Source organism: Falco peregrinus, chromosome 2, assembly GCF_023634155.1.
Source record: "Falco peregrinus isolate bFalPer1 chromosome 2, bFalPer1.pri, whole genome shotgun sequence".
Taxonomy (NCBI): Eukaryota; Metazoa; Chordata; class Aves; order Falconiformes; family Falconidae; genus Falco; species Falco peregrinus.
The window spans coordinates 25,410,930-25,435,341 of record NC_073722.1 but is presented as its reverse complement, the minus strand read 5'-3'; the positions used below and the strand labels follow the sequence as shown (position 1 = coordinate 25,435,341).

General features: G+C 45.9%; 1 protein-coding gene across 7 annotated transcripts in view; it reads right to left on the bottom strand.

Moving 5' to 3' along the window:
- The window catches only part of EPGN (epithelial mitogen), a 41,321-nt gene that overhangs the window by 9,310 nt on the left and 7,599 nt on the right, over nt 1-24,412 (bottom strand). For 2 of the 7 annotated variants that reach the window (XR_008745637.1, XR_008745635.1), the window contains exons 4-7: nt 21,937-22,057; nt 21,054-21,206; nt 20,610-20,747; nt 199-289 (exon numbers count right to left, since the gene is read on the bottom strand). Coding sequence is in view for 3 of the 7 variants with exons in the window: in XM_055794982.1 (XP_055650957.1) it covers nt 20,693-20,747; nt 21,054-21,206; nt 21,937-22,057 (329 nt within the window). In the remaining 4 variants the exon portion in view is untranslated. Of the gene's footprint in view, nt 1-198; nt 290-7,618; nt 7,691-8,449; nt 8,604-19,101; nt 20,748-21,053; nt 21,207-21,936; nt 22,058-24,412 lie in introns of those variants that run through there. The other 5 variants (XM_055794982.1, XM_027795000.2, XR_008745634.1 and 2 more) reach the window with 4 other exon arrangements.

The following is a 24,412-nucleotide window of genomic DNA, read 5'->3' as shown; positions in this document are numbered from 1 at the left end:
GAAAGAGAGGATTGTCTATGAATGAGAATTTAGAGAGGAAAAAATACAGCTTACATGTACATTTTTTTGTGCTTGAAAATGCTTTTCCTCAAGGTGTTCTAGAAGAACACACATAGTGTTTACAGCAACGAACTGCTGCTTTATGTATTTGGATTTTTGTAACTGAAGCCATACATGACAAGTGACTGTACTACTTACTTTAGCTGCTTTCTGTAGGACTTGCATCCAGCTTTATGCATCGCTGTTGCGGGGATGGATCTGCGTTGTTTTCGTCTGTTGAGAATAAGACCTATTTGCAAAATCAACATTTTTTTGTTAGAAAGCATTTTTGAAACTGGAAGAAAATAATTCCTTAGTCTCACACTGAAGCACACAGCACCATAGCACACACACAAAGTAACAAACCCCAGCATTTTCATAAACTCTTGGGAAAATCAGCGTTTTTGAAAACAGTATGAGTGTATACATCAGTATGCGAGACAAATTTTTACACACAGCAAGCTTTCATTGCACAGCATGAGAGATCCTCAAGAAATGCTCTCAAAGGATCAGATGGCTAACAGAAGTGCAGTTCACCTGACAGTATTTTCATTTGAAATACAGAAGTTTAATATTAAAGTACAAAAATCTTAAGTGGTAAAAAGCATGGGGCTCACATGGGGGCACAAATGCCCTAAGAATGGAATATATTTAACAAGGATACATAGATGAGATAGTCTGGAGGAAATGGAGTAAGAAAAAACCTGGAGCCAAAATTACTCCATGTAAAGGTCAGTTTTGAATCTGCCATGTATGCAAGCGATGAATTAGGTCAAATGTTCTTAAACAACCAGACTTTCCTATAAACTATGAGAGTTCAAAACACTGCCCCCAAGGCTGAAAGTGGCTGATGCCTCTTCCTGTAAATGCAGGGTGAGGTCAAAGCTACTGGACAACACAAATGTTTTGCTGTTTAAAAAAAAAAAACAATCCCCCAAATTCCCTCATTTCTTAGTCAACTTTAGCATTAACTAGCAATTTAGGAATGAAATTTAAAAAAACCAAACCCCAAACAGCTAATTCCCATCCATCTCAACACATCTCAGAAAATGGAGATGAAAAGGGGGTACGGATCTACCAGCCCACACTGGATTGCTCCCTGCAGGGCAGTTTTTAAAGCTTCATTCTTCTGTCTCGTATCACATTTCCATTACCCTCCCCTGGGCAAGTCCTGAATGGGTCAACACATCTCACTGGCAGAAGAGCTTCATAATGCTCCGCTGGTGTTTTCCCTTTCCTAATTACAGCTCAGTACTCCATGCTAAGTGATTTCTTAGCCTCCGAGGGGTTTGTCGCTTTTTTTCATTTGCAGAGTCTTTTCACAGCTTCTGCCTTGTTACTGAACAAACCTGTGCAAGCATTTTATTTGTACCCTTGTAAAGGGTGTTATCAAGCCAAGTCCCTCCCATATCATTGCCCATACATCAAGTAATTGTTCCTCCTTGCTCCAAGCAATTCATTAAGAATAAGAGAAGGAGTGAGGTGGAAGAAAAGTGGCTTTCCCCAGCGTGTAGCAGGTTGCAAGCAAGCCGGGAGAACGCCGGCCCCTCGCCCATCAGTCCTGTGCGCTGTTCTGTCCATCCGCACCTCGTTTGAGTTCCTAAAGTAATCTCTTCAACAGTATTTTTTGTTCTCCCAGAAGATGAGAACGAACCGCTGAGAGACAGAACACACGCAAACATGAAGCCTGCCCTCTCTGATGGTTCACCCTGTGTACGCGCGGGTGCAGCATTCAGACCCTGGGCCAGTGGCCTGTGTAACAGAAGTTGTTAGATGAAAGCATGTTCCCGGCAGCTGACCGTGTAGCCCACCTTTTTGATAGCTCTGCCCTCAGAGCAACATCCATCTCAGGATGACATAGTGAAATGACAGCAAGAACCACCGTGGGGACCGGTGTGACTCAGCAGGCACCCACAGGCTCCTGCCGGGCTTTCACCACAGCAGTCAGTCCTGGCTGTGGGCTCTCCACCGCTAGCTTCCGTCCCTCGCCTGTACCTTCCATCTGGAGAGCTGGCGCTGGCATGGGGAAGCCCAGAGGAAGACACTCTGTGTACCAGTGCCAGTCAGAGGGGAGGGAAGGCGCACCTTGGGCTGGAGCAGGGCCAGCCTCAGAGACCTGTGCTAAAGCCTGATCAGTATGTGATGCACGCACGTGGCCAGCAGAGCCCTCCGCCTCTCACCTGCTCCATTTGGGAGCCTTGGCATCCACTGAGCTGTTAAGCAGGCCTCAGCTACAGCGGCTTCATTCGCTTTGGCAAGCGTATTTTGCCCCCTTCACTGCTGCAGGGGGTGAAGGGATAAAAGCAGGGCGAGAGCAGAGGAAAGGCTGACTTGCAGCTCATTTCCCAGCCTCAGAGTTCCTGTGCTTGGTCTGCTCAATTAGAAGTGGTAGCACCAAGCTGTCACTCAGCCCGTGCTCCAGGCTGGGACTTCAGCCATCCGCAGACTCCACATTTTGGCTGCGACTCAGTGGTGACTGTCACCTGCACGCCAGCCATGCGCATGGGGAGCTGGGGCACCCTCGACAGGAGGAATGTGTCATTAGGGATGATGGAGTAAACAGCAATTCACCTGAAACCAGCTTAGCCAGCACACGTTCCAGAAACTAAATCTAAGGAAAGAGGCACAGGTCCGTGGTGTATTTGTTTGGCCTGGTAACTAGTGCTAGGCATGGAAGCAGATGCACTTAGTGGAATTCCCCCATCCACTAGGATTATGGGACACTCCCATTACTGTTCTGATAATTACTGTTAATCATTACTATTACCGAAGTGACCAAAAAAAAGGCTGTCAGGATCAGACCTTTATTGTGCTGGCTGTTGTCATGCAGAGGTGATGAGACAGCCTGCCTCAGGGAACCTATAAACCATGGGTGCCCAGTTCACCACTACAGTCACATTTCAAACTAGGACGCTGTGGTCCCCAATGAAGCTCCCCTACAGCTTGAGCAAAAATAAGCCACGGCACTCCCTCCAGCTCACACCAGCTTGGAGCTGGGCTGCTCACATGATGCTCTCCGTCTGCTGAGATGCAGCTAGAAGGGGAAGAAGCTCATCACGAATACTTTGGGGCTGCAAAACTCAACCAAGATATTTCCCTTCTGTATTTTCCCTGTCTGGGCCCAACCTGCCATAAAACTCCACATTCTTTGATCTCCAGTGAGTTTAGTACCACCAACTCCTGAGAGCCAACCTGAGTCACACGGTATGCAGAAACCTCTGGGGTTTGGTTTGGGAATGACCAAGATTATGTGAAATCATCTTCCAGTCACCTTCTCCTCCCATCCATAGTCTGAACATCACCTCAGGTATTCGAGCCTCCCAAGACACCGTTCCTAGGTCACAACCTGAAGAAATGGATTAGCCAGCTTAGCCACAGGCTGGGTACCAACAGGAAGCCCCACGGACAGACTGCAGGCACCTGTGGGGCTGAGAAGGCAGAGAGAGCTCCAGCACAGGTGGAAACCATCTGCCTGCAACAGGGGATCTTCCTCCCGCACACAGAGGTCTGGCTGCAACCAGCCGCTGGGATAAGAGACAGACCCCAGTTTTCTGGTCAGAGCTGCTGTTCCTCAGCCTGTATCTGGAGTGAGGCCTGGATTCCTCCCTGGCTAAAAAGCAAAATGTAGCGTGTTCAGATCCTGCATGCTTCTCCGGTCTCAGCAAAGGGTTCTGGGTTTGCCCAAGGGGAGGCAGAAGCCTAGGCCTACCCGCCAGGGAACTCGTCCCCACCTCTGCACCCGTGGGTGGGGAGGGTGCTGGTCACCTGCTGTGTGCATGGGAGATGGGACAAGCAGAAGAATCTGCAACTGGGTGTCCTGGGGGAGAGATGCCAACAGCCCGCTGGCTGCCTGTGACGCTTCCATGGATAACTCCTCTGTGTGGTATCTACGCATCCACCCCCTCATCCTCGTTCCTGCCGCTTGATGTTATTTAAGAGATGCAGGAGATTTCCTTTATGACACTCGGTGCACATGCGTGTAAATCAAGTGGGGCAGGACAAAGGCCAGGGCTGGGCTTAATTAGATTGGTGTCAGTTATTAAATTAAGAATAGCACTAAGCTAGGGCTGGCAGTTCTTGATCAACGCTCCTGCAGCTGGGGTCTTTGTCCTTCACACATGACAAACAAGGGCTATGGGTAAGGGTCAATTAGCCAAAGCTACGGAACACAAGTTAGGTCTCTGAATCTAGTTCAACTCCTCAATAACAACAGGGCCTTCAAAGAAAACAGGCATCCCCGAAAACCACATTTTCCTAAGAGTCCGAACAGAGGCCGCACATGAGATGCTCGGGATGAGACACTTCTGGCCACTGACTTGCAGCATGCCTACAGCAGAGGTCACCCCTTCATACATAACACACTCATGTTCCAGCTCCACGCCCAGATTAATCCACCCTGCCCAAACCAAGCACACAAGCAGCCTGACATCAACCAAAACAAAGACCATTCAGTTAGCACAGGAGAGGGCCGGTCTTCGGTGAAACCCACCAGCCGTGAGAGTCCGTGCAGAACATGGCCCCGCTCTATTGTCTCCATCCTGGCTTCTCAACCCTTCCCCCTGTTTCATTCTTGTACATTCTCCTTTGTGAACCAGAAGAGAGATTTCCTGGAAGTGCTGCTGTACACAAAGATGATCACCCATCTTTCCAAACCAACCACTTTAAAGGGCGCATAGGTTAACTAAACTAAAAACTGAGGTCTCTCTGCACATCTCTTTCCCCGCTCTCCTAGAGTGAACATTCTTATGCAACGTGCTGCATAAGGGGCAGCTTGGATTACGATGTCACATATCACCACAGTTGCATTGCAAATGTTGGAATTGTCTTTTACGTAGATCTAAATAACATCCGAGTCTTTGGGCAATGGCCTTTGATTGTTTACATGGTTTTCATAAACAGGATATTAACAATTTGTAAATATCCTTTTGGAAATCCCTCAGCTGTACTTGCAAGCTCACAATAGACCAGTGTGATAAATGCCCATCTTCAACAAGCCTCTCTCTGCTTAAACTTCACTGGTAACATTGCACAACTGTTAGTGACCACAACAATTGCCTCTAATTGTACATAACAATGCTTCTACTTCATGGCTTCTACGAACTGTTTGTAAAGTTGGTATAGCTGGTATACCTTTAGAGCATTTGCTGGGGAACCATAAATCAAAGAAATAATACATCGTTGTCATTTTCCATAGGCTTATGCCGTGTAGTTCTCATTCAGGTAGAGAAAACAAGGAAATTATAAGCTGTTCTGAAATATTGTTGTTACATCTTACCTAGCGGTAGGCTGGGGTTTTTTCCCCTTCACATAAACTTCCACTCCAGCTGAATGAAGACAGCGACACACGTGTACACAGACACATGTAGAGAGAAAAATCTAAAGTTTTCTTGAGAATTCCTTCAGTGTTGCATTATGGGGTGCTTTGATGGTCAATAACTAGATACCGGTCCATAATCCTGCAGATTTTCTGACGTAAATCTAAAAAAATCTTTCCATGACCTCTCATGTTTCAGCAGTCCACCTCAGGACATGCCCTCTCAGCAGAGTCAGAGGCCGGCCCAAAGTTCCTTCTAAGCTAAATACTGTGTTAAAAGCAATGCACGCCTACCCTGGCCGGCACATACTTAACTAACTAGGCAGCTAGCTCTGGGGGATAGAAGGAGTTGCCTTCGCACAGAGGGAAGCTCCAGCTTAGAAGCTAACAGAACAACAGTAAGGACTCTCGGTGCAGAAGTAGAAGCACCGAGTTGTGTCACTCTGAATCCGTACGTGAATAACCCACAACTGGGAGTGCACTGGTGCTAAGTGGTCTGACAGTGCATCCTTAGCTCCGAAACAAGTGGCTTAAAGAACCACAGCTCCAGGCTATAACTGTGCTAGCATAAGGTCAGATGCCAGCAAGACAGTCAAGAAATAATAGCTGACCCAACCTTAAATAATATTTGGGCAGGTGAGGGAGTTCTCATAAGAATATATATTGTTGCTGCCTCCAAACATGCTGCATCTATAAGAGATCTCATCTCAGCTACCTGGCGTCCTTTTAAGTTAACAGCTATTTCTTAACCAAACCCCTGAGGTCTGCACATTACACAGATCCTAACGCTGTCTCCATGGACTTTAATGCTTCTCCAAGCCAAGTTGTTTTCCCCCAGCTCCCACATCCCTATCTGTGTCGTACCCTTGACCAGAAAACACGGTCTTCCATCCAAGATGCCATCTCCCCAACAGGGATACTCCGTCCAGCTGTGCAGTGCAGTAGAAGATGTCTGTCCTAGCCGGTCCATCTCACTGTCCTCACTGAAGATAATTCCGATGGTAAAGAGGGCACAGCTTACTACCCTGGCCACTTTAGAAGGGCCATGACAGCCCCTTAGCTACGCCTCTGTTGCTGAATTGTGCCTGTACTGCATTCCCCAGCCTTGCAGGCTTTTCTTTGGCAAAGCAGTCCCGTTCCTCTAGTGGCATGTGCGGCATGTAGCGATCCTTGTTGGCTACTAGCAAGGCCCACTCTAAAATCCAGCCTTCCTCTTCCCCTTGCTCCCAGCTGGACACTACATAGCTCATGTCCCAGCCACATCTTCTCTGTCACCAGCACATTTCCATCCTCTCCCGTCTCCCAGTTCCAATCCCCTACAGCCATCACCCTCATTTGCTGCCCTCTGATCACAGTCCTGAACAGCAACTGGGCAGAAAGACAGTGCATAAAGCCAAGCTCACCAGACAAAAAGTACACACTGGCACTTGGTGGGCTTGCAATGATTTTCCTTCCCAACAGTCCTTGGTATATATCAGAAAAAGGCACTGGACTTGTGAGTCTCATTCATCCTGCACAATAATCCAGGGAGAGTGAGATAAGCTTTCCTATGTTTCATGACCTTCCCATTCTGCACCTCCTCCCCCCTGCACACACACTTCCCCCAGACTTTGGTAAAAAGGACATGAGTCATAAGCTGTGTCACAGGCAAGGAAAACCTAGAACATGTCCCATTTCAGTCCAGTTCCCAGAATAATGGCAGCGGGCCCGGCGTCACCGAAACCTTCTTCGACAGGACCCCATATTCTCCTCTCCTCCTCTGCCAGTGGCTCAGGTGAAGGGAACAGGGGGGCAGGAGAGGCCGCTCCTGACATACTGCGAGGCACCGAGAGCAGCCTTTGCTCTGGCTCCAAGAGTTGCTTTGGCTGTACCGATGCGAGGCCACAGGCTGCTCTGGTGTCATTCCTGCTGCCACCACAAGCTGGAAACGTTGGGCCTGTTTTTCACACCTCTAACCCATCACTGGCACCACAAGAACACAGACAACTGCATCCGAAAAGGGTGATCGCTGTAAACGAAATCACCATAAACTTTTCCTTTAAAACCATGAGGAAAAGGCACCGATGTGAAGTCCTGACGCTACTTGTTCTAAGGCAAATGACTGCATTGCACTATGAACTCAGCTGGGCTTCAGACTGCTTTGCAGATAAAGTAGGAGGAAACTGTAACTTACACCCACTACAAGTGTATCTACAACTAAGGAATGAGATAACTAAATGCCCTTGGGGAGATATGAGAGGCATTTAAAACATAAAAATTGCTTACCTTTCCCTTACCAGGTAGGCAGATATACACAAATGTCTCGGCTCAATAGTGCCTGAAAGTCTGTTGCAAGCCCTCAAAAGCAAAAGAAATTAAGGCTTTGAGGCAGCCACGGTGCAAGGATGCGCAACCCCACTGACAGAATATTCCCCATCAGGTAAAAAATTAAGCGGCTCTGGAGAACTGCACAAGTTGCCAGAGTCCATGGGCGAAGTGAGCGTGGGTGGGCAGAGGCCGGCCCTTCTGTGCTGGACACGGATGCCCGGGTGTTTCACAAGGGCATTCCCAGCTCACCGGGTGCTGTGCTGCACTCAGGACTCTCAGTCACGTGGCTGCTGGGATAGACACTGCTCACCGCATGCTGAGGGAGGGTGGCAGCAATTTGCTTTACTGCTCTTGCCAAAAGCCTCTATTAGTATATGTTATGAAAGCTCCAGAGATACAAAACATTCCTAAAACCACTTTATTAAAATTAGTAACACCCGAAACTCCCCCTAGTTGTTTATGGGTGGCAGGGCCGAAGGAGGCAAGCAGCAAAAGAGACAGAGAAGCCTCTGCTTTCTCTGCAGCGTGACAGGCCAGGGGAGTCTCCGTACATTTCAGCTGGCTGCTGAAACGCTGCCTGCTTCCCCCACAGTGCACGCTGAGGGCGAGACCGGATTTCAATCTACAGATGCAAAGTGTTACTTAAGGACTAAGTATTGGTTTACCATCCCCCAGCACCTATGAAATACCTTCACAGACTGTCATGCTTTCATCCCCATGGCATCTCTGTAGCTATTTTGATACTCCTCCGGTGGCAGCACGGAGGCACGCGTAGTGCCTGCAGCTTACCAAATGCACATGCGGAGGCGGAGACTTGTTACTGTGTCTTCCATGCTCCCATCTCCTGCCCTTCTCACAGACGGCCTCCTCTGTGGATGGTGAGCTGGAGTAGCGTTGGCTGCCTCCCCAACTCCTTTTCCTGATGCTACGGCCCCAATCCATGCTGCGGGAGAACGAAAATTTAAAGCTGACCAAGGAGAGAGATCTAAGAATGGTGAAAGGGTCAGGTCATTATATTCAAACATGATGACGACTTTGTCCCTCGAGTCTACTTACTCTGCACACTGGGACACATCAGGTCCTGTGCACAGTGGCCTCAGTAAATCAACCCATGCTTTTTTCCCTTTGCTTCCTCACCCTTGGCACAAGCCAAGTAAACTTCTAGCTCATGTCTTGTACCCAGGTAGTTTGTTGCTTTTCAAAAGAGACAGGAGATTTAGAAGGTCTACAGTTTGAGACGGACCCATGTTTGAACTCAAGCTTCTGAAATAACAAGCCTCCTGAAGCAGATGCAAGCTTCTTCTGCACCATCTAATCCCTCATGATACATGGAAACCTTTGCTTGGATTTCTTAAGCAGTGACTTGCATTACATCATATGGAATTGTAATTTTGTATAATTTCTATTAATCATATTTTTTTGCATTCTGCATAGGGCCATAGAGCTTGGGGGAATTTAACGCGTGGAAAGGACTGGACTAAAGATTTCGTGTGGAATCTGAAGACTGTACAGGCCCTGCTCTACATCTTTCTGCATATAGATCTGCCACTGCGCCATGGCAGAGGCCCCCCCTCCAAACACTCTTACGAGGCTTGGGAGGGACACAGCAATGGGTGCCTGGGTCTGACTGTCTCCTACATTGCTGCATTTTGGGTTTGATTTTTTTTTTTTTCCCCTCAGAGTTCTTTCAAGGATAATGGGATGTTTTCTGCAGGGCCTTCTGCACATGTACTGACCTGTGTGAACCCAAGTTCTACATTAACAAAGAATATTTTTATGAGAAATAAGAGACAAACTTGCTGTTCAACATTATCAAAACACCCGAAATCTACGTCAAAGCCTCAGCACAAGATACAGTATGGTATGCACATTAACGTCAAGAGTTTTTTCTGTCACCTTTATCAACTTTTCACTATATGTTTCCATGTCAGCTAGACACTGATCACAGGAGATATCGCTTGGCATAACAGAAATTCTGTGTCTGACAGCACACAGCTAAAGTGCTGAAAGAAGAATAAGCAAATAACAAAGCAATACACATTCTTAAACAAATTATTAAAATGTTTTGAAGACAAAGGGAACTTGGCTCCTATCTGTGTCATGTTTTCTTTCAATACAGATACAATTTTTGTGTTGAAGGAGAGAAGCACTCATTTTAATTCACTTAAATTATGAATAATGCGCACAATATCCAGAAGTCCTGTGGAAGGCATGAAGGATGGCTGATAGAAAAATCCTAGGACAATACATAGTCTAATTCCCACTGCTGTCAGGTGTTACTTCACAAGTCACTGCTCAAAATCAACAATGCTAATGCTGCTACAATTTCATCTGCATGAAGAGGAGAGGCAGAGGCCCAAATGCAACAGATTCCCCCAGATTCTCCCGTGTCACAGGAACAATTAGCCCCTTGCGATCTGCTCCAAAGTCTAATGAAGTCGAAAAAATGCTCAGGATTTCAACAGACTCTGCCCAAACTGTGCCATATATAGTCCAGCGTCCCTAAGTTTTCTTCTGCATCCAGGGTTTTTATCCTTCTAGTAATATTCAACGCACACTTACATTTATGAGTTGCCGTTACTGAAGAGCACGCTGGCTCATACCTCTTACCTTCCTCTTCTTATATATGTATCTCATGGTACTTCTTATGAAAGAAAACACCACAAACAAGTAGGAACGTTTAAGTATCCCATGGTACTCAAAAGGCATAAATGCCTAAATACCCAAGGACTCAGATGCTGCAGGTAGCCTAAGTCTGCATCCACTGAAGTCAACAGATGTTTTACTATAGCCTGCAGCACGGCTTGGAGTTAGGCCAGAGCTAATTGGGAAAATCACAGATCCCTGCTTGATGATTAATTCTCTTGAAAAGCCTTCAGTGGAGGCATTCAATTGCTACATTTCACAAATACTTAATGGTTTTAAAAGCAATCAAATTAACCCTACTTGGAATCATCCTAAATACCTCTTTAAAGACTTTCCAGGATGCAGTTTGAATACAGCACCTGAAGCACAGGAGGGCACTGGACAAGTTTATAGTGGCACCCCACACATGGTGCCTTCGTCCCTCTGCCTAAATGAACCGGGGAGGTAAACCAGTGTATACGTGCCCTGAGGAACAGGAGGGGAAAGCAAGGACAGCTGGCTCTATCTTTCCTCCCAACCTCGAGAGACCTCTCGCAGCTCCTTCTCAGTGGGGTGCAGCTCAGTCCTTGGCAGAGCTCAAAACCAGGGTTCAAAGGCCCCTTTGCAGCTCTTCCCCATGCCGCATTCAAGGGAATAGTCTCCACACGGCATAAACCTATGTGTTTTCCTTCTGCATCAGGGCACTTGCTCTTGGTGGGAAGAGGAAACACCTGCTCTGGGTAGGCCAGGAAGGATGAACCTGAAAGGAACCGTGCTAAACCAAAAGGAAAGGGTCTGGGAGGAACGTGAGAGGCTGCATAACTTGGTCTGACTACCCCCAAACTCCTTATGGCTTCGCTGAGGTCACGGCCACTTCTGTGCAGGCCTCAGAGCGTGTGTGCATCGGTGTAAGGTCATGTCCTTTCCCTACGTCACTCCCCATTCTTCCTGGGAACGACCAGGAAGAAACTTCTGGTGTTACTTGGCTCCTGCACACATTTTTCACGCACAGGGGAGCACCAAGCCCATAGAGAACATTTTTTTGCTGCTGTAATCTTGATGGAAAAAGTAGTTAGTGATGGAGGAAGGAATTCAGGAGATGGCTGAGAAGTGCCTGAGGGAGAACTTTCAAATGTATTTGCACATGAGAAGTCATGAACGTGCCACCAAAAAAGTCAAGAGAAGTATTAACAAGACAAGGGGAAAGGGCAAGAGAATTTCTTGTCTTTCAGCTCCTTGGAGATCCTGCCTGCATTTCAGTGTGCTGGCTCACTCCAGTAAAGCCGGATAGCCTGAAAGGGCACTTCCGAGAGCGGCAGCAGACACCACAGAAGTCATCTACAGGCAGTTACAGCTGTAGAATTCCTTTTAGTTGGAAAATGAGAAAACACCATGCTTGAACCTCTAGCTGTTGGAACAGCTAGAACTTGCAAGAGTTCCTGCAAGTGATACCCAGTTCTGGGAGCACATAGTGAGCTACAGGCACTGCTGTTAACAGGGCTAACTTTCTGCCTGCTTGGTGACCAGAGCAAAATCAGACCCTTTACGGCACCAGTCCATGAACTACTGAAAAGGGGTTTGCAACGCAACTACTGAAGCCAGCTCTACTGCTGGCACCGGCGTTCACTTAACAGGGGCCCACACATCCAGTAACAAAGTTAAGAGCTGTTGTTTTAAGCCATGTAAGCTGAGCTGTGCACACTCATGCTCGTGTAGGGGCTACGATGAGGTGTTCAGCTGTAAAAGTGTAAGCAGGAAGCCAGAACGCAGCTGAACCAGGAGCTGCTGCAGTGAGATACCCATCTCCTGTGACTTTCCACAGATCTTAACTCTGCCATTAGTGGAACTAGTCAGTGTCCCCAAATGTAGTTCTGGGTCTTGAACTTTGTTTTGGTTTCAAATACTCTGTCCTGCTTCTTTTGACTTGTTTTACAGGATCAGGTCAGAAGGGACTGATTTTACAGGTTCATTAAGCAAAGTGCCTTTCACCAGACTCAACTTGCCTTTGTTTTCTTGTTCACGCTTATCTTGACATTCAAGGTTATGCACCTCATCGAATAAGGCAGCAAGAGAAATTAGCAGAAACTCCTACCTGAAGGTTTTCACAGCCACCGCTCTGTTGCCAGCCATCAGGTATCAAAGGATTTACTCCTATGAGCGGATCCAAGGTCTGATCTCAAGCCAAAGAGAAAGATTAGGCCCCATAGCCTAATAAAATAGGAATTGTGTGTTCAATTGTGTTCCTTGCTAGAGAGGAAAAATAATAGTACAAAGACAGGCTGGCTATTCTCCTAGACCTGCATTATGCGCTGCAAGGAAAATCCTCAGCACTCACAGATCAATACCAGCACTGCTAACACCAATAAGGCTGCATTCATTGAAAGCAGCCAGGATTGGGACCAACACATACCTAAGTCCTGTCCACCTGGATGGGGCAGACACAATGTCCCATTCAGAGGTCCAGCTGCAGCATTTCGCTTCCCACCCTTGCCAGCAGCTCCTCTCCCACCTCTGCCCACATCTGCAACGATGATAAACCCCAGCTTGCCAAGCTTCAGTGCTTGCACTGCTAGGGACAGAAGGCAGATTAAGCTGCCAAAGTCCACCAAGTGTTGTGCCAGAGCTACGAAGACTTGTACCCAACAAACCACCCCTTTAGAGGCTAAGAGTTTCCAAAAATCAAAAACAGGTAAGGGCACTTGTGCTTCTCTTCCTGAACAGCATCCCTCCAATAAACACACATGAACACATGACCCTGTAGCCTTGAAAAGGGGAAAAGACACAAAACGATTAGCCAAATACCGCATGTTCTAGATACACGGCATGGCCTGTAATGCAAGGTCCCCCCTCGCTGTCCCTGTCTGCCACTGACTCATCTCAGCCGGCTTCACCCACCCAGCGGGTGGCTGCTGGGCTGTCTGGCTCGCAAAGCAGCGATGCGCCAAAGTGCCCAGGTCCTCCCTGTTACGTAAAGCTGTCACAGCTACCTGTGAGGCCAATCTGTTGCCCCGCAACCTTTACATTCCGAATTAGTCTCTATTAAGACAGCTTCCTGGAACACTGCTCACATTAAAATCTGCTGCTGGGCTCTGTCAAACGGCCGGCAGAAGTCAATAAAATGCAGTTCATCATGGGATTTACCATAACAATGAGACACAAACAGACTTAGTCTTACGTATAGAAATGATGTCAGACAAATTAGGTTTGCCCAAGTTAGTCAGACGCTCTTGCAAAGCACAGCTTTGTCCTCTCATGTCTCAACCCTGGTTGTGCTACTTGTCACATGGAGTTATAGAAAGACACCTTTGCACACCAGCCTTGAACACTGAAGACAAGAGGATTCTCCCACCACCAAACAAAAAAAATCTTAACGACAATCAAAAAAAAGCCAAGAGCAGAACATACTTAACAGCGCGACAATGACACAGCTGTAACACTCCCGTCCCTGGATCACATTGTGGCTCCTTGCCTTGGGAAGCTGAAGGTGATGGCAGATCAACTTGCAGACAGCAACAGCTCTCCAAAGACTGGGCCTCCAGGAGCAGTTCAGTCTGAGGCAGCAGGTATGGGTACTCTGGGCTTGCAGACGCGCCCTGCCCAAGGAGCTTTCCCACCTCAGGCTGGCTCTCACCAGCCAGCATCAACGCTGCCATGCTGCATTTTGGTCAGTCATAACCAGGAAACACAGGCTGGCATTTGAATATCAGGTATTCAAAGCACAGCAAACTGTATTTTTGCTTATTAAAGGACAAAATACTGTTATGAAGAAACATCACCAGGGAATCTTTACAAGGAAACTTGTTTGCCAACATTCACCAGATAAATTAAACCTAAAGTTTTCATTAAAAATTACTGTTTAAGTGACTCAATGTTAGACACAGAATCAAAACCTCATATCTGCATATGTCTGACCTTTTGAAGAGCTGGAAAACTGAGCCCAGAACTACAGCTCAGTTTCACAGGTGGCCTTATTTCCGCAATAGGGCAAAACTGCCCAAAACCATCAGATGGAAAACTCCCCCGAATGGCTGTGCGAGATACGCCTCTGCTCACAAGTCCAGCTCATCTTCAGCTGCTCCAGAGAATGAGCATTTAAAACAGGCTTTATCTTAATTTATCTGTCAAGTTTTGTCTCACAAACTATTTTTATGTTAATATTTTGAAAAAAATGACTGAATTTTAATTTGACTCAAACAAGTCACCAGTTGGTTTGGACCAGCTGTATGACAGCATCTGTGCTGTGGCGTGAACTGTTACTTCTACGTGGACTTAATAGCAGGACATGGACTGTAACTAATCTTTGGAAATCAGCTAGACTGACAATTCCACGACAGAAGTCTTCTGAGTGTTCTGCTTATTTTTGCATCACTTACTGAGTATATTTTGACTTCTTTTTGGTGCTACCAATTTCTAATCCTTCCACTAACAAGATGTCCACCAAATACAGCAAATGGCAACTTAGCTCTCTTTCCAGGCCTTAGGCCTCTGCTGTTTCTCTTAAATACTCAGGCAAAATGTTGGTCTGCAAACAGAAGAAAAGCAGTCATCTAGAGCCTGGATGGGTAGGCTGAAGGCCCAAGGTCTATGCCAATGTCTAGCTTCAGGCAACTTAGATAAAGCAACCTGCCATTTTCTGTGCCTTTATTTCCTCTTGTATCGTTTCATCTGGCCTCTGAGAAAAGAGACGTTCACCTCTTCTCCCTGTAGTTACCTAACCTCTCATTCAAGGGTCTGCCTGCCCACGCAAGCACTGGGCTTACATACGAGTCAAACCACTCTCAACCAAAAACCAGGCTGTGCCCCAGCTTCTACCCTCAGCAGCCACACGACAGGGTGCTTTTCCCATCTGCACAACAACTAGCAAAAGGGGCCTGGCATAGCAGCACTCCCAGCAATAGCACAATAAACATTTTCTGCACAAATCAGTGGTGTGGGCCATGCTGTGACACCTCCTTCAGCTTGCAAAGAGCTGCTCTTACGCCCATACGATTCAGCGAGAGTAGGAACAGCCCAAAGTCTAGTCATAGTACAAGATTTTATTGCTGTCATGATAATTAATGACTACTTACACTGAGCTTTTAATGACTACCTGCACTTTTATTTTGTTTGTTTGTTAACTGGGTCGTAAAGAAGTAGTCCCAAATGATTTCCTGGGTTTATAGTACGATAGGGACCTCTACAGGTGTTTCCCTCTTCAGAGCAAGGCTAATGACATGACACCTATCAGCAGCCAGGCATCGCTGCGGATGCCATCAGAGCTCTGAAACACCAAAGTGTGGGGCTGTGCAGACAGCACGTTCAGTGTCTCCATCAGCAGGTCAAGTTGCTCACTGGTGCCTTCAGGCCACCAAAGCAACACCTTGAAATGCAAGCGATAACCAGAGCATTTTCCCCCACTCCTCATTTTTCATGCTGCTTTTTCTAGAGGCTGGATGCAGCTACCCCCCTGCCATGAAGCTGTTTGGTTCCATGCCAGCAGCTACTGAAACAAGCAGGGCTGTTGAAGACCCTACCCATGATGGGAGAGTTGACCAAATATAGCCTTCAGATTTTATCTGCATAGTGTTTTTTATCTGCATCATGCAGATTATCTTATTTCAAATACATACATTTTGTCATGATACTTCTCTGAATAGCTCCAAAAGTTAAAACAAACAAAAAAAATTACACCCATGTCACACAGGACATCTGCTAGCGTGTTACCGATTTGCTAGAGAACCATTTCTTGAAAGAACTCGAAGGAGAAGAATGATGTGTCAGCTACAGCACTATGGAGCTGCTTTTTAAAAGTTTGATGCCTTTCCTTCATATGAGTTTAATCCCTCCCTGCCTTAGTTCTCCACAGCACATCATCCGCAGAGCACTGCCTTGCTGCATAAGGACGCTCTAAAGACAAATCCATTAAAGACTGCAAGCTTCAGGGGTCAAGGGAACTATTCTGAACTTAATCATTTTGCCAAGTTCGCCTTCTCTTTGAGGGGTCCTTTTCCAACTACAGTGTATTTTACGGACCAGAAATTAAGTAAAACATATGATGGATGTAAAGATGACATTCCCCTGACAACTACATGATTTTGGGGGATTAGATTTATTTTTTTTCTTTTTTGCATGAAGTCCAGAGTCACTAGCATGTAACCAGTTTCATAGCTGGTTCTTAAGACACAACCCAGTACTTACATTCAGAGCACACGCTAGTCAGCCTTGTGCTAGCCACAGGAGCACAAATCAGTTTTTCCCTTGCAATGCGTGCTAGAAGTCGGGCTGCCATAGTAAGCGGGAAGGACCAGAAACCCTGCTGTGTTATTATGCAGATCATACTCTTGGTTACTGAGAGTAAGAGAAAACCTTCTCTGAGGGAAAACTGTCTCCTACCTGCCTGCCTGCCACCAGACCTCTAAGACCTTCTTCAGCAGCCTCGGGCACTGCCTGCAGCTGCTGGCTGGCTATTGATCTAGATGGGCTAGCAACCTGGCTGCTCCTGCGCCCTGGCAGCGCAGATTGGTGAATAAGCCATGTGTGATCACAGGCACCGCTGCTCTTCAACAACAAACCCTATGAGGCAGGCAGGACAACGGACACTTCATACTCCAAATGTTAGCCATCAATACAAGTCCTTACACTTCCTTCCAAGATTAAAAGCAGTATTTTGAAAGGACAGTTGCCTTCCCCACAGGTTTCCATCTTGCTATTTTAAACAGATCTTGCTGGGATCAAGTGAACTGCAGGCCAGCCATGTGTTTCAATAGAAAATGCGTGTCTAATTCAGGGGAGGCACTCAAGTCACAGTCAAGCATCTGCGACAAAAGTACACCTGCATGGTGACTGCAGATGCCAGTGAAGCAGGCAGAGGGCTGGGTAGTTTAGGGGCCACTAGGCTTGACAGATGCACGGCAAGAAAAACCAGCGTGGTTCCACCAGCCAGGATGATACACAGGGCAAATGCTCTGTCCTAGGGAAAGGCAGGTACCAGTATTTAACACCTCTTTCTTGGCCCTGCTGATTTGGTGCCCAAACAAAGCTGATGCAGGACTGCCTAAAAGCCACACAAACACAGAGTTTCCTCTTGACGTGACAGTTTTTGGCACGTGCAGCTACTAGGAAGCTGAAGCTTACAACTCTGTTAATTATGCCATTACAGAAGGGAGCCTGATAAATGAGCCAGGAAAGATGATCCTGATCCTCTGACAGGCCAGTTCTGCAGGAAATTCAGCACTGTAAGCAGTAACACACCATACTAGCCCAGTAGCATCTGTCACTTATCAAGGCAGGGCTCCGCACAGCTGACTCCACGAAGCATCTGAGGCCACACAGACTTCCTCATCCGGGTCACTGCATCAAACAGCAGAGCGAATCATTCACGCAGTGATGCCTCAAACACAGCCTGAGCCTGATGAAATCCCTTAAAAACTGCAATGACAACGCTCTTCTCCCACATGGGCTACAGCCTGTAAACACTGCAGACTGACGGGGAAGGCTGTCACCTGTCTTGGTGCCACCAGCCTTGGATGCCTACGAAGCTGGTAGCCTGTTCGGAGGATGTGCTTCAGCACAAAGGGTGAAGAATGGTGAGGAATACATTTCTGGAAACCTTGATACCACTTGGAAAAAGAAAACAAGACCTCCTCTTCCTTTCTTCTTCCCATCTTCGTCTTTATATTTCATTCTCATTTTGCATGGTACAAACTCATCTGGTGTTTCACTCTCAGGCTCTTCTTCTGCCAGCAGAAAAACCTCAGCAAACTGGCAGCCCTTCCAAAGCTGTTGTGGACAAGAAAGCAAACTAGAACATTTCACTATTTAGCTTCCTCCTAGACTGTGGCCTTGAAATAAACCTTCCTTTTCATTTACGTTAAGCCAAACATTAAAAAAATAGAAACACACACTGGTTTCCTTAGGTATGAATGTCTCACTGCAATGAGTAAATGCTTTTGAAGAAGCACTTGCAGACCCTGCAAGGCACCTGCTTAACCACTGCTTTATAAAGGGTGTCAAAGTCAGTAAGAGGACATGCAAACGGTTAAAACCAAATGAAAACACAACTCTCCCCGAGAGCTTTGTTGGACAAGTGAAAAGTCCAGTTGTTCAAACTCCTGCCCTCAAATGTCTTGTAACAACTGCATGTACACCCTGAGCAAGTTGTGTTACTGTGCGCGTCTGCCCCAAGACACAGCCTCTGTGTTGCAGAAGGGCTGATCCTCTGTAAGTGAATACAACACTTGCAACGTGTGTGCAGGAAGGAACAACTCACTGCAGAGAAGGAAATTCATTCACTTGGCAAAAGCTTTGAGCTTTCCAACCTTTGGCCTACCTAGCTCTAAGATGTTCTCTGAGACTGATGAGAAAGATCTCTCACCTGTGTTTTCCTGATGACATGCACGTTTCTAATAAAGATTCCCATTCAGTCTGTCCAGCATGTGCAAGGGGTGAAAGGTGTTTTTTGGCTGTCTGTGTGCAGATGCACAGATTGTAACTGACATCTAATTGCACTCTCACTACATACGTGTGACAGAAAATAGTTAAGGCAACTACCAAAAGCTGACTTGAAAATCGTGAAGAACAGAAGTTGTCTCTCAGTGGATGCTAAGGAAAGGTCAGAAGAATGGAAAGGAGCAAACGATACAGCAATCTGAAGATTTAACTTGAGATGAAGAAAACAAAAAGGCTGAGAGTTGGAAAATTAGCTCAGTGCCTCTTACAAAACACTCATGTGTAATCAAAGAGCTTTCTCCATCCAGCTCCTCAGCAATAAACCTTTCTGCGTATACATGTGCCACTTGCTCCTTGCTCCAGTCTGTTGCACGGGGACTCCAACCAACCAGCGTGTGATGTGTTGTTTTATTTATTGATATCAAAGGGAGAGCCAAGATGACTCAGCTACTGATCAGGATCCCCCTGTGTGAGAAGCCCACTGAACTTCAGACCACTCAAGTGCCAAATGTACATTTAACTTTTCAAAACCCAGTCTTTCATATATATTTCAGCATTACCACTGTAGTCTCACAAATACACAGGTTTTTCAAAACAAATAACATGCATCCTGTTGTGAAAGTTAACTCACATAACAAAGAAATTGAACTTTCCAGCAGGGCACCTAAATTTAGGAGCCTATATCATCCCATAAAATTGCAAAGTACCTAACTGACTTTTTCTCTCATAGATGACACAGCACAGCAGATGTTTCTACAACATGCAACAGCTGACATGAAATTCTTGGAGCCATTTCCAGTCTCATCAGCACTGGCAAACACTCCACCTGTCCATGAGAAGTCACAGTTAGTGCCATTGTCTTCAGAACTATTTTTATTCTCTTTTCCTTGAACAAAAGTTTTTGACCTTTGTGATTCTTCATAGACAAGATGAAGAAAACCAAGCATCTAGTACGTAATTTGTTCATCCCGGGTGGAACAAAATCCCTACATTCACTTTTTTCTTATTTGAGCCGTCACATCATGCACATAATCTGAAAACAGAATGAAAAGAGTCTTTTCTGGGCAAAGCTTTCCTGGAGTTTTGTAACAAAATTTCAGCTTCTCTAGCAACTGAAGTCTTGTGCTGAAACCACGGTGCAGCGAGGTTATGTTCTGCCTGAAGTTCCATGAAGCTGATGAGCTGCCATATGATATTAGGGAAGAGTAGAGTTCTTTGTCATGAGCACACTCAATAATCCATTTTGAGCAAGACGCCAGATTCCTTTGCTTACGAAAATAGTAAGAACTTGCCATGCTCAGAGGTGTTATTATCTGATTTTCCAGGAATTGCTTACTCTCTATTCCTAGGTTTACGTAAGCTTTTGAGAACCATCCATTTTCCTCAAGCCAAAGCATTTCATGAAAAGAAGCCTAAGCTTTGCTTAGCACACTGAAGGTAACTGCTGTGATGGAAGAGGGCTGTTTATCCACACACAGAGGCAGCAGACACTGAAATCAGAACCCAAATGGTTTCTTGTCAGCACATGATGTTTAGAATACAACTCCATTGTGAGACAGGTTGTGATTTTCCTCCAGAGGAGGAAAAAGAAGGAAAAAAAACCAGAAAAAAAACCCAACAACCAAAACAGAAAAGACCAGAGCAGAACACTGTACTAGGGCTTGAAATGACTGAAAACAGCTAAAACCAACTCCCCTCAGCAAATGCCAACCATAGGAAAGCGCTGAAAGGGCTGCAAGTATCCTTAGCTGTTCAGACCTGCTCATCTAGCAACCTTTACTAAAAAGGGGAAGTCTTTCTTCAAAAGTGAACGGAGCCCGTCAGTTCTGCAGGAGTTCCTTTTATGTACTCGCTCTGTCATTCCCTTTATTTCCTCTCATCAGTGAGGCTGGGATACCTGCCAGATGGCGCGGGGTGGCCTTCCCAGCACAACTTCCTCTCCTTTACAGGCAAATTGGTAAGTGTCCCAATGCCAGACCTTCACAACGCTGTCTCGCCCATGCAGACTTTGTAGGGTGATTTCAATTTCCTGCATCTAAAACGGACAACATCATATGATTTTTATCAGACAAATCTAAAATCCCAGCAGTTTGAACAGAACCTACATCTAATTGCCTAACTCATTAGGCAGCCCCAATGAAACCCACGTTTCAGACAATTGCACCATTTGATCCAAATGGCAGATCAGAAAGCAGAGGTAGTGTCAGCTCCTTTAAGATCGCACTGCAGATCAATAACAAGCAAGAACACGCTCCCAGTACCCTCAAAACTCTGCACACTGTTTCTTCCTGCCCACTGTAATTCAGATGAATGTAATCAGAAGGTTACCTATCTCCCATACCTCTTTCTTACGTAGCAGTAGATGATAGCAAGTATCCCACTTGTCAGTATTCCTACACCAATTCCCACAGCAATGTAGCGTTCGTAAGAATTATGTGCATACGAATTTAGTGTTAAATGTTCACACCTCTCTCCATTATAACCTGCAAGGCACCTACAAAATAAATATACACCATGCAAAAATTATTCATAACTTCTTATGCTTTGTATTTCAGAAACATGTTAGTTTTCATCAGTTCTAAACAATGTGGATCAGACCTAAATGAGGATGGGCTGAATCTGGTGCTCAGTCAGAACCTCTTCAGCAAGACTCCCAGTTGCCCCAGTCTATCTAGTTTAAAGCTAGCTCAAGTACTGCAGTCACAGCAGCAAATGCAGTCTAAAAAATACCCTCATCGCGGAGGGTGTGGACAAAGAGCATTGTGCTCTGCCGATCTTCAGCCGCTATCATGTTTCAAAAGGCCAAAGCTGCCCAGGATGGACCCTATAGTCCTGATGGGTGTTTAAGCGGTCATGGGATAAGGGAGCTGCAGCCGACATCTTGGAAGATCCTGCCCCCTTCATTGGGCCCACTGTGCAAATCTACTTATTCCTCTACTACTTACTCTAGCGCTGGTTGTAATTTGAGATGCCATCACAGCAGTGAGTGACAAAGCTGTGAATTTTCCCTCTCCCTTCCTTAGTATTACACTAGCACAGCACTACTGCCTCGTTAACAGTTCCAAGGCACCGCAGCACCCAAGCCTGCGCCAAACTAAACCTGACTGGCACCCAAAAGCTACACTCTGCTGAAAATTAGTCACATTACATAGCAATAAGGCAAACAAAGAAACAAGGCTCCTGTTGTTTTTCTAAAAAGGATACTTATAAGCAGTATTCTTTACTTGCATATGGGTTTCCTCAGTTCGTTGTGGAAAGCACAGAGCCCATTGATACAATAGCTGTGATGTTCTTCAAGACACGTCTGCATAAGCTTCAAGAGCTTTGGCTGCTCTGTGTAGTCTACTGTGAAAAAGGAAAAAGTAATGTTATATTCAGTGGAAAAAATAATCATTTGAATATATTTTCACAACTCAAGTTGAAAGGACATTGCCTGCATAAGACACTTAATACATAGATTTACTGTGATGTCTTGCAAGCAGATTCAAACACTGCTGAGCAGAGCAAGCTTCTAAGACATTCTAGCACAGCTTTAGAGAAAGAATAAACTATAAATAAATTACTTGCTCTTGAGAAGCGTGTGTAAAAATGATTATGGGAGATTCATCCAGAGTAACATCAGCACTATTCAACCTGCAATCCAATCAGAAAAACATCCCAGGAATATCAAGGGTTTAGGACACAATGAGAGCATCGAATTATTCTCCGTATGCTTCACAGTCAGAATTCTAATTATTAGTTACTTCCTTGTTTCCTTTCCCCATCACAAGACAAAATATTGCATTCTAACGCTCCCACCTGCCAGCTCTGCAGCTATGAGTCAGTGATGCATGGTGGGATTGCTCTCTCCATCCGCTCTGCATGGTCTCATGGTAGCAGAGCACCTAATTACGCTTGTCAGCACCCAAAACTGCCTGGATGGTGTTCCCATGCAAAAGCATGGTCCACGACTGTAAGGTTTCTAAACTTCTGCAAAATTATATGCATCCAGGTCAGGAAGCATGTTTCTGCTTTGAAAACACACAAAATGACTACCTTATTCCCAACCACGGTGGCTTAAATGGGAATAAAAAAGTAGTCAAAACTGTTCCTGGGGATCTGATATCAAAGTTACATACTGATAGAAGAGCACCTGAGCCCAGGAGCGAGGTACCCTCACTGTGTAGGAGTGCAGAGGCCGGGATGAATCTGTAACACAAGAGCAGGGGTGCGGCAAGCAAAGAGAAAGCTTTACCGTCAAAGCAAGTATCTGTTTGAACTAGTCTCTCTACCCAGTTACAGAAATTGCTGGTGGGGTGGGGTGTCCAAGCAATGTCTTACTATTTCAAGGGACTGTTTTACTGATGGCTGAAGGTGATTTCCTAATCAAGTGCACGTCAACACCAGCTTTCAGTTATAACCACAAGAACAACATCATCATGCAGGAAGGTGACAAGGTCTGCTCAGAGTGACTAAACAATGGTACAACATGCAGAAACCTTCCTTTCTGACTAGGTGCTGAATCAAGGTCTGGACATATTACACTGATGGAACCACTGGCATAGACGTAAACCTCTAGCCATCCTGTGGGCACCTGAAGATCCCACTAGACATTTTTCAGCAGTAACACCACCAAGCCCCTAGACTCCTGACTAAATTCCAGCCAGAGTCATTTGATGGGAGGCATCCCTCCTATGCACTTAACTAAGCAATTTTTTCCTTCTTCCTTTATGTAGCTTCATCACAGAGATGACAAGTGATGGTAAACAGCTGCTCTACTCTATGCCTGCACAGTACAGCAATTCACAACTTCAGCTGTGAATCGTGGTTTGGATACCTAACAGTCATGATGTTATCACTTACTCAGATTAAACAACACTACTTTGAAAACCATGCCCTCTAAAACCTAAGAGAGTAATCTGACTTTCAGCTCAGTAAGAGACTTAGGGAGAACAAGTAACAACTCAAGTCTGCTTGTTGGACACGTTTTACTACAGTTTCTTGGGAAAAGCTACCGTGGTGGAAAAAAAAGACGTCTCGCTTTAATACAAACTTCTCTAGGCTAAGAAAAGGACATCTTTTACATTCTCGTAAGGAAAAATTCTCTTTGCACCATGGGGATGGCAGACCTAAAGCTAGAAACACAATGCTAGAAACTATAAACCAAGTCCACAGTTCTGGCCTGGCATCAAGTGACACTACATACATACCGACGGATACACGGAGGCCCTAACCATCACACACTACCAGGGAAGTACCTGAAGCAGCTCACAGAGCAGATTTGCAGCATCACCCAGCAGGGAGCTCTATGCTACCACAGCTAGGCTGTCCCCATACTGACACCAGAATGATGTCTCTGCTATAGAAAAGCACTGCGTAGGGCACGCACACCCACAGCCTTGAACCACACACTCCGCAAGGGAAGAAGTCTGTGCTGGCTACACACGAGCTCCAGCATCAAACTTTGGCTCTTCTCTGGCTGCCTCTGGGAACGTTGCTGACAAGCTCTGGCCAAGAGCACAGTCACCACAGGAGCAGGCCTTGGAAGAACAGATTTAAGGATGAGAAGATGGACAGATTTCCAGAAGAAAAGACAGGTTTTGTGACAAGAGATGGATGATACCATTTTCTGCACAGGAGGACTGTACACTGCTCACTGCTGGGTAAAGCAGAGTGGAAAAAAAAAAAAAAAAAAGGCACGTGGTAAACTCAGCTGCCAAG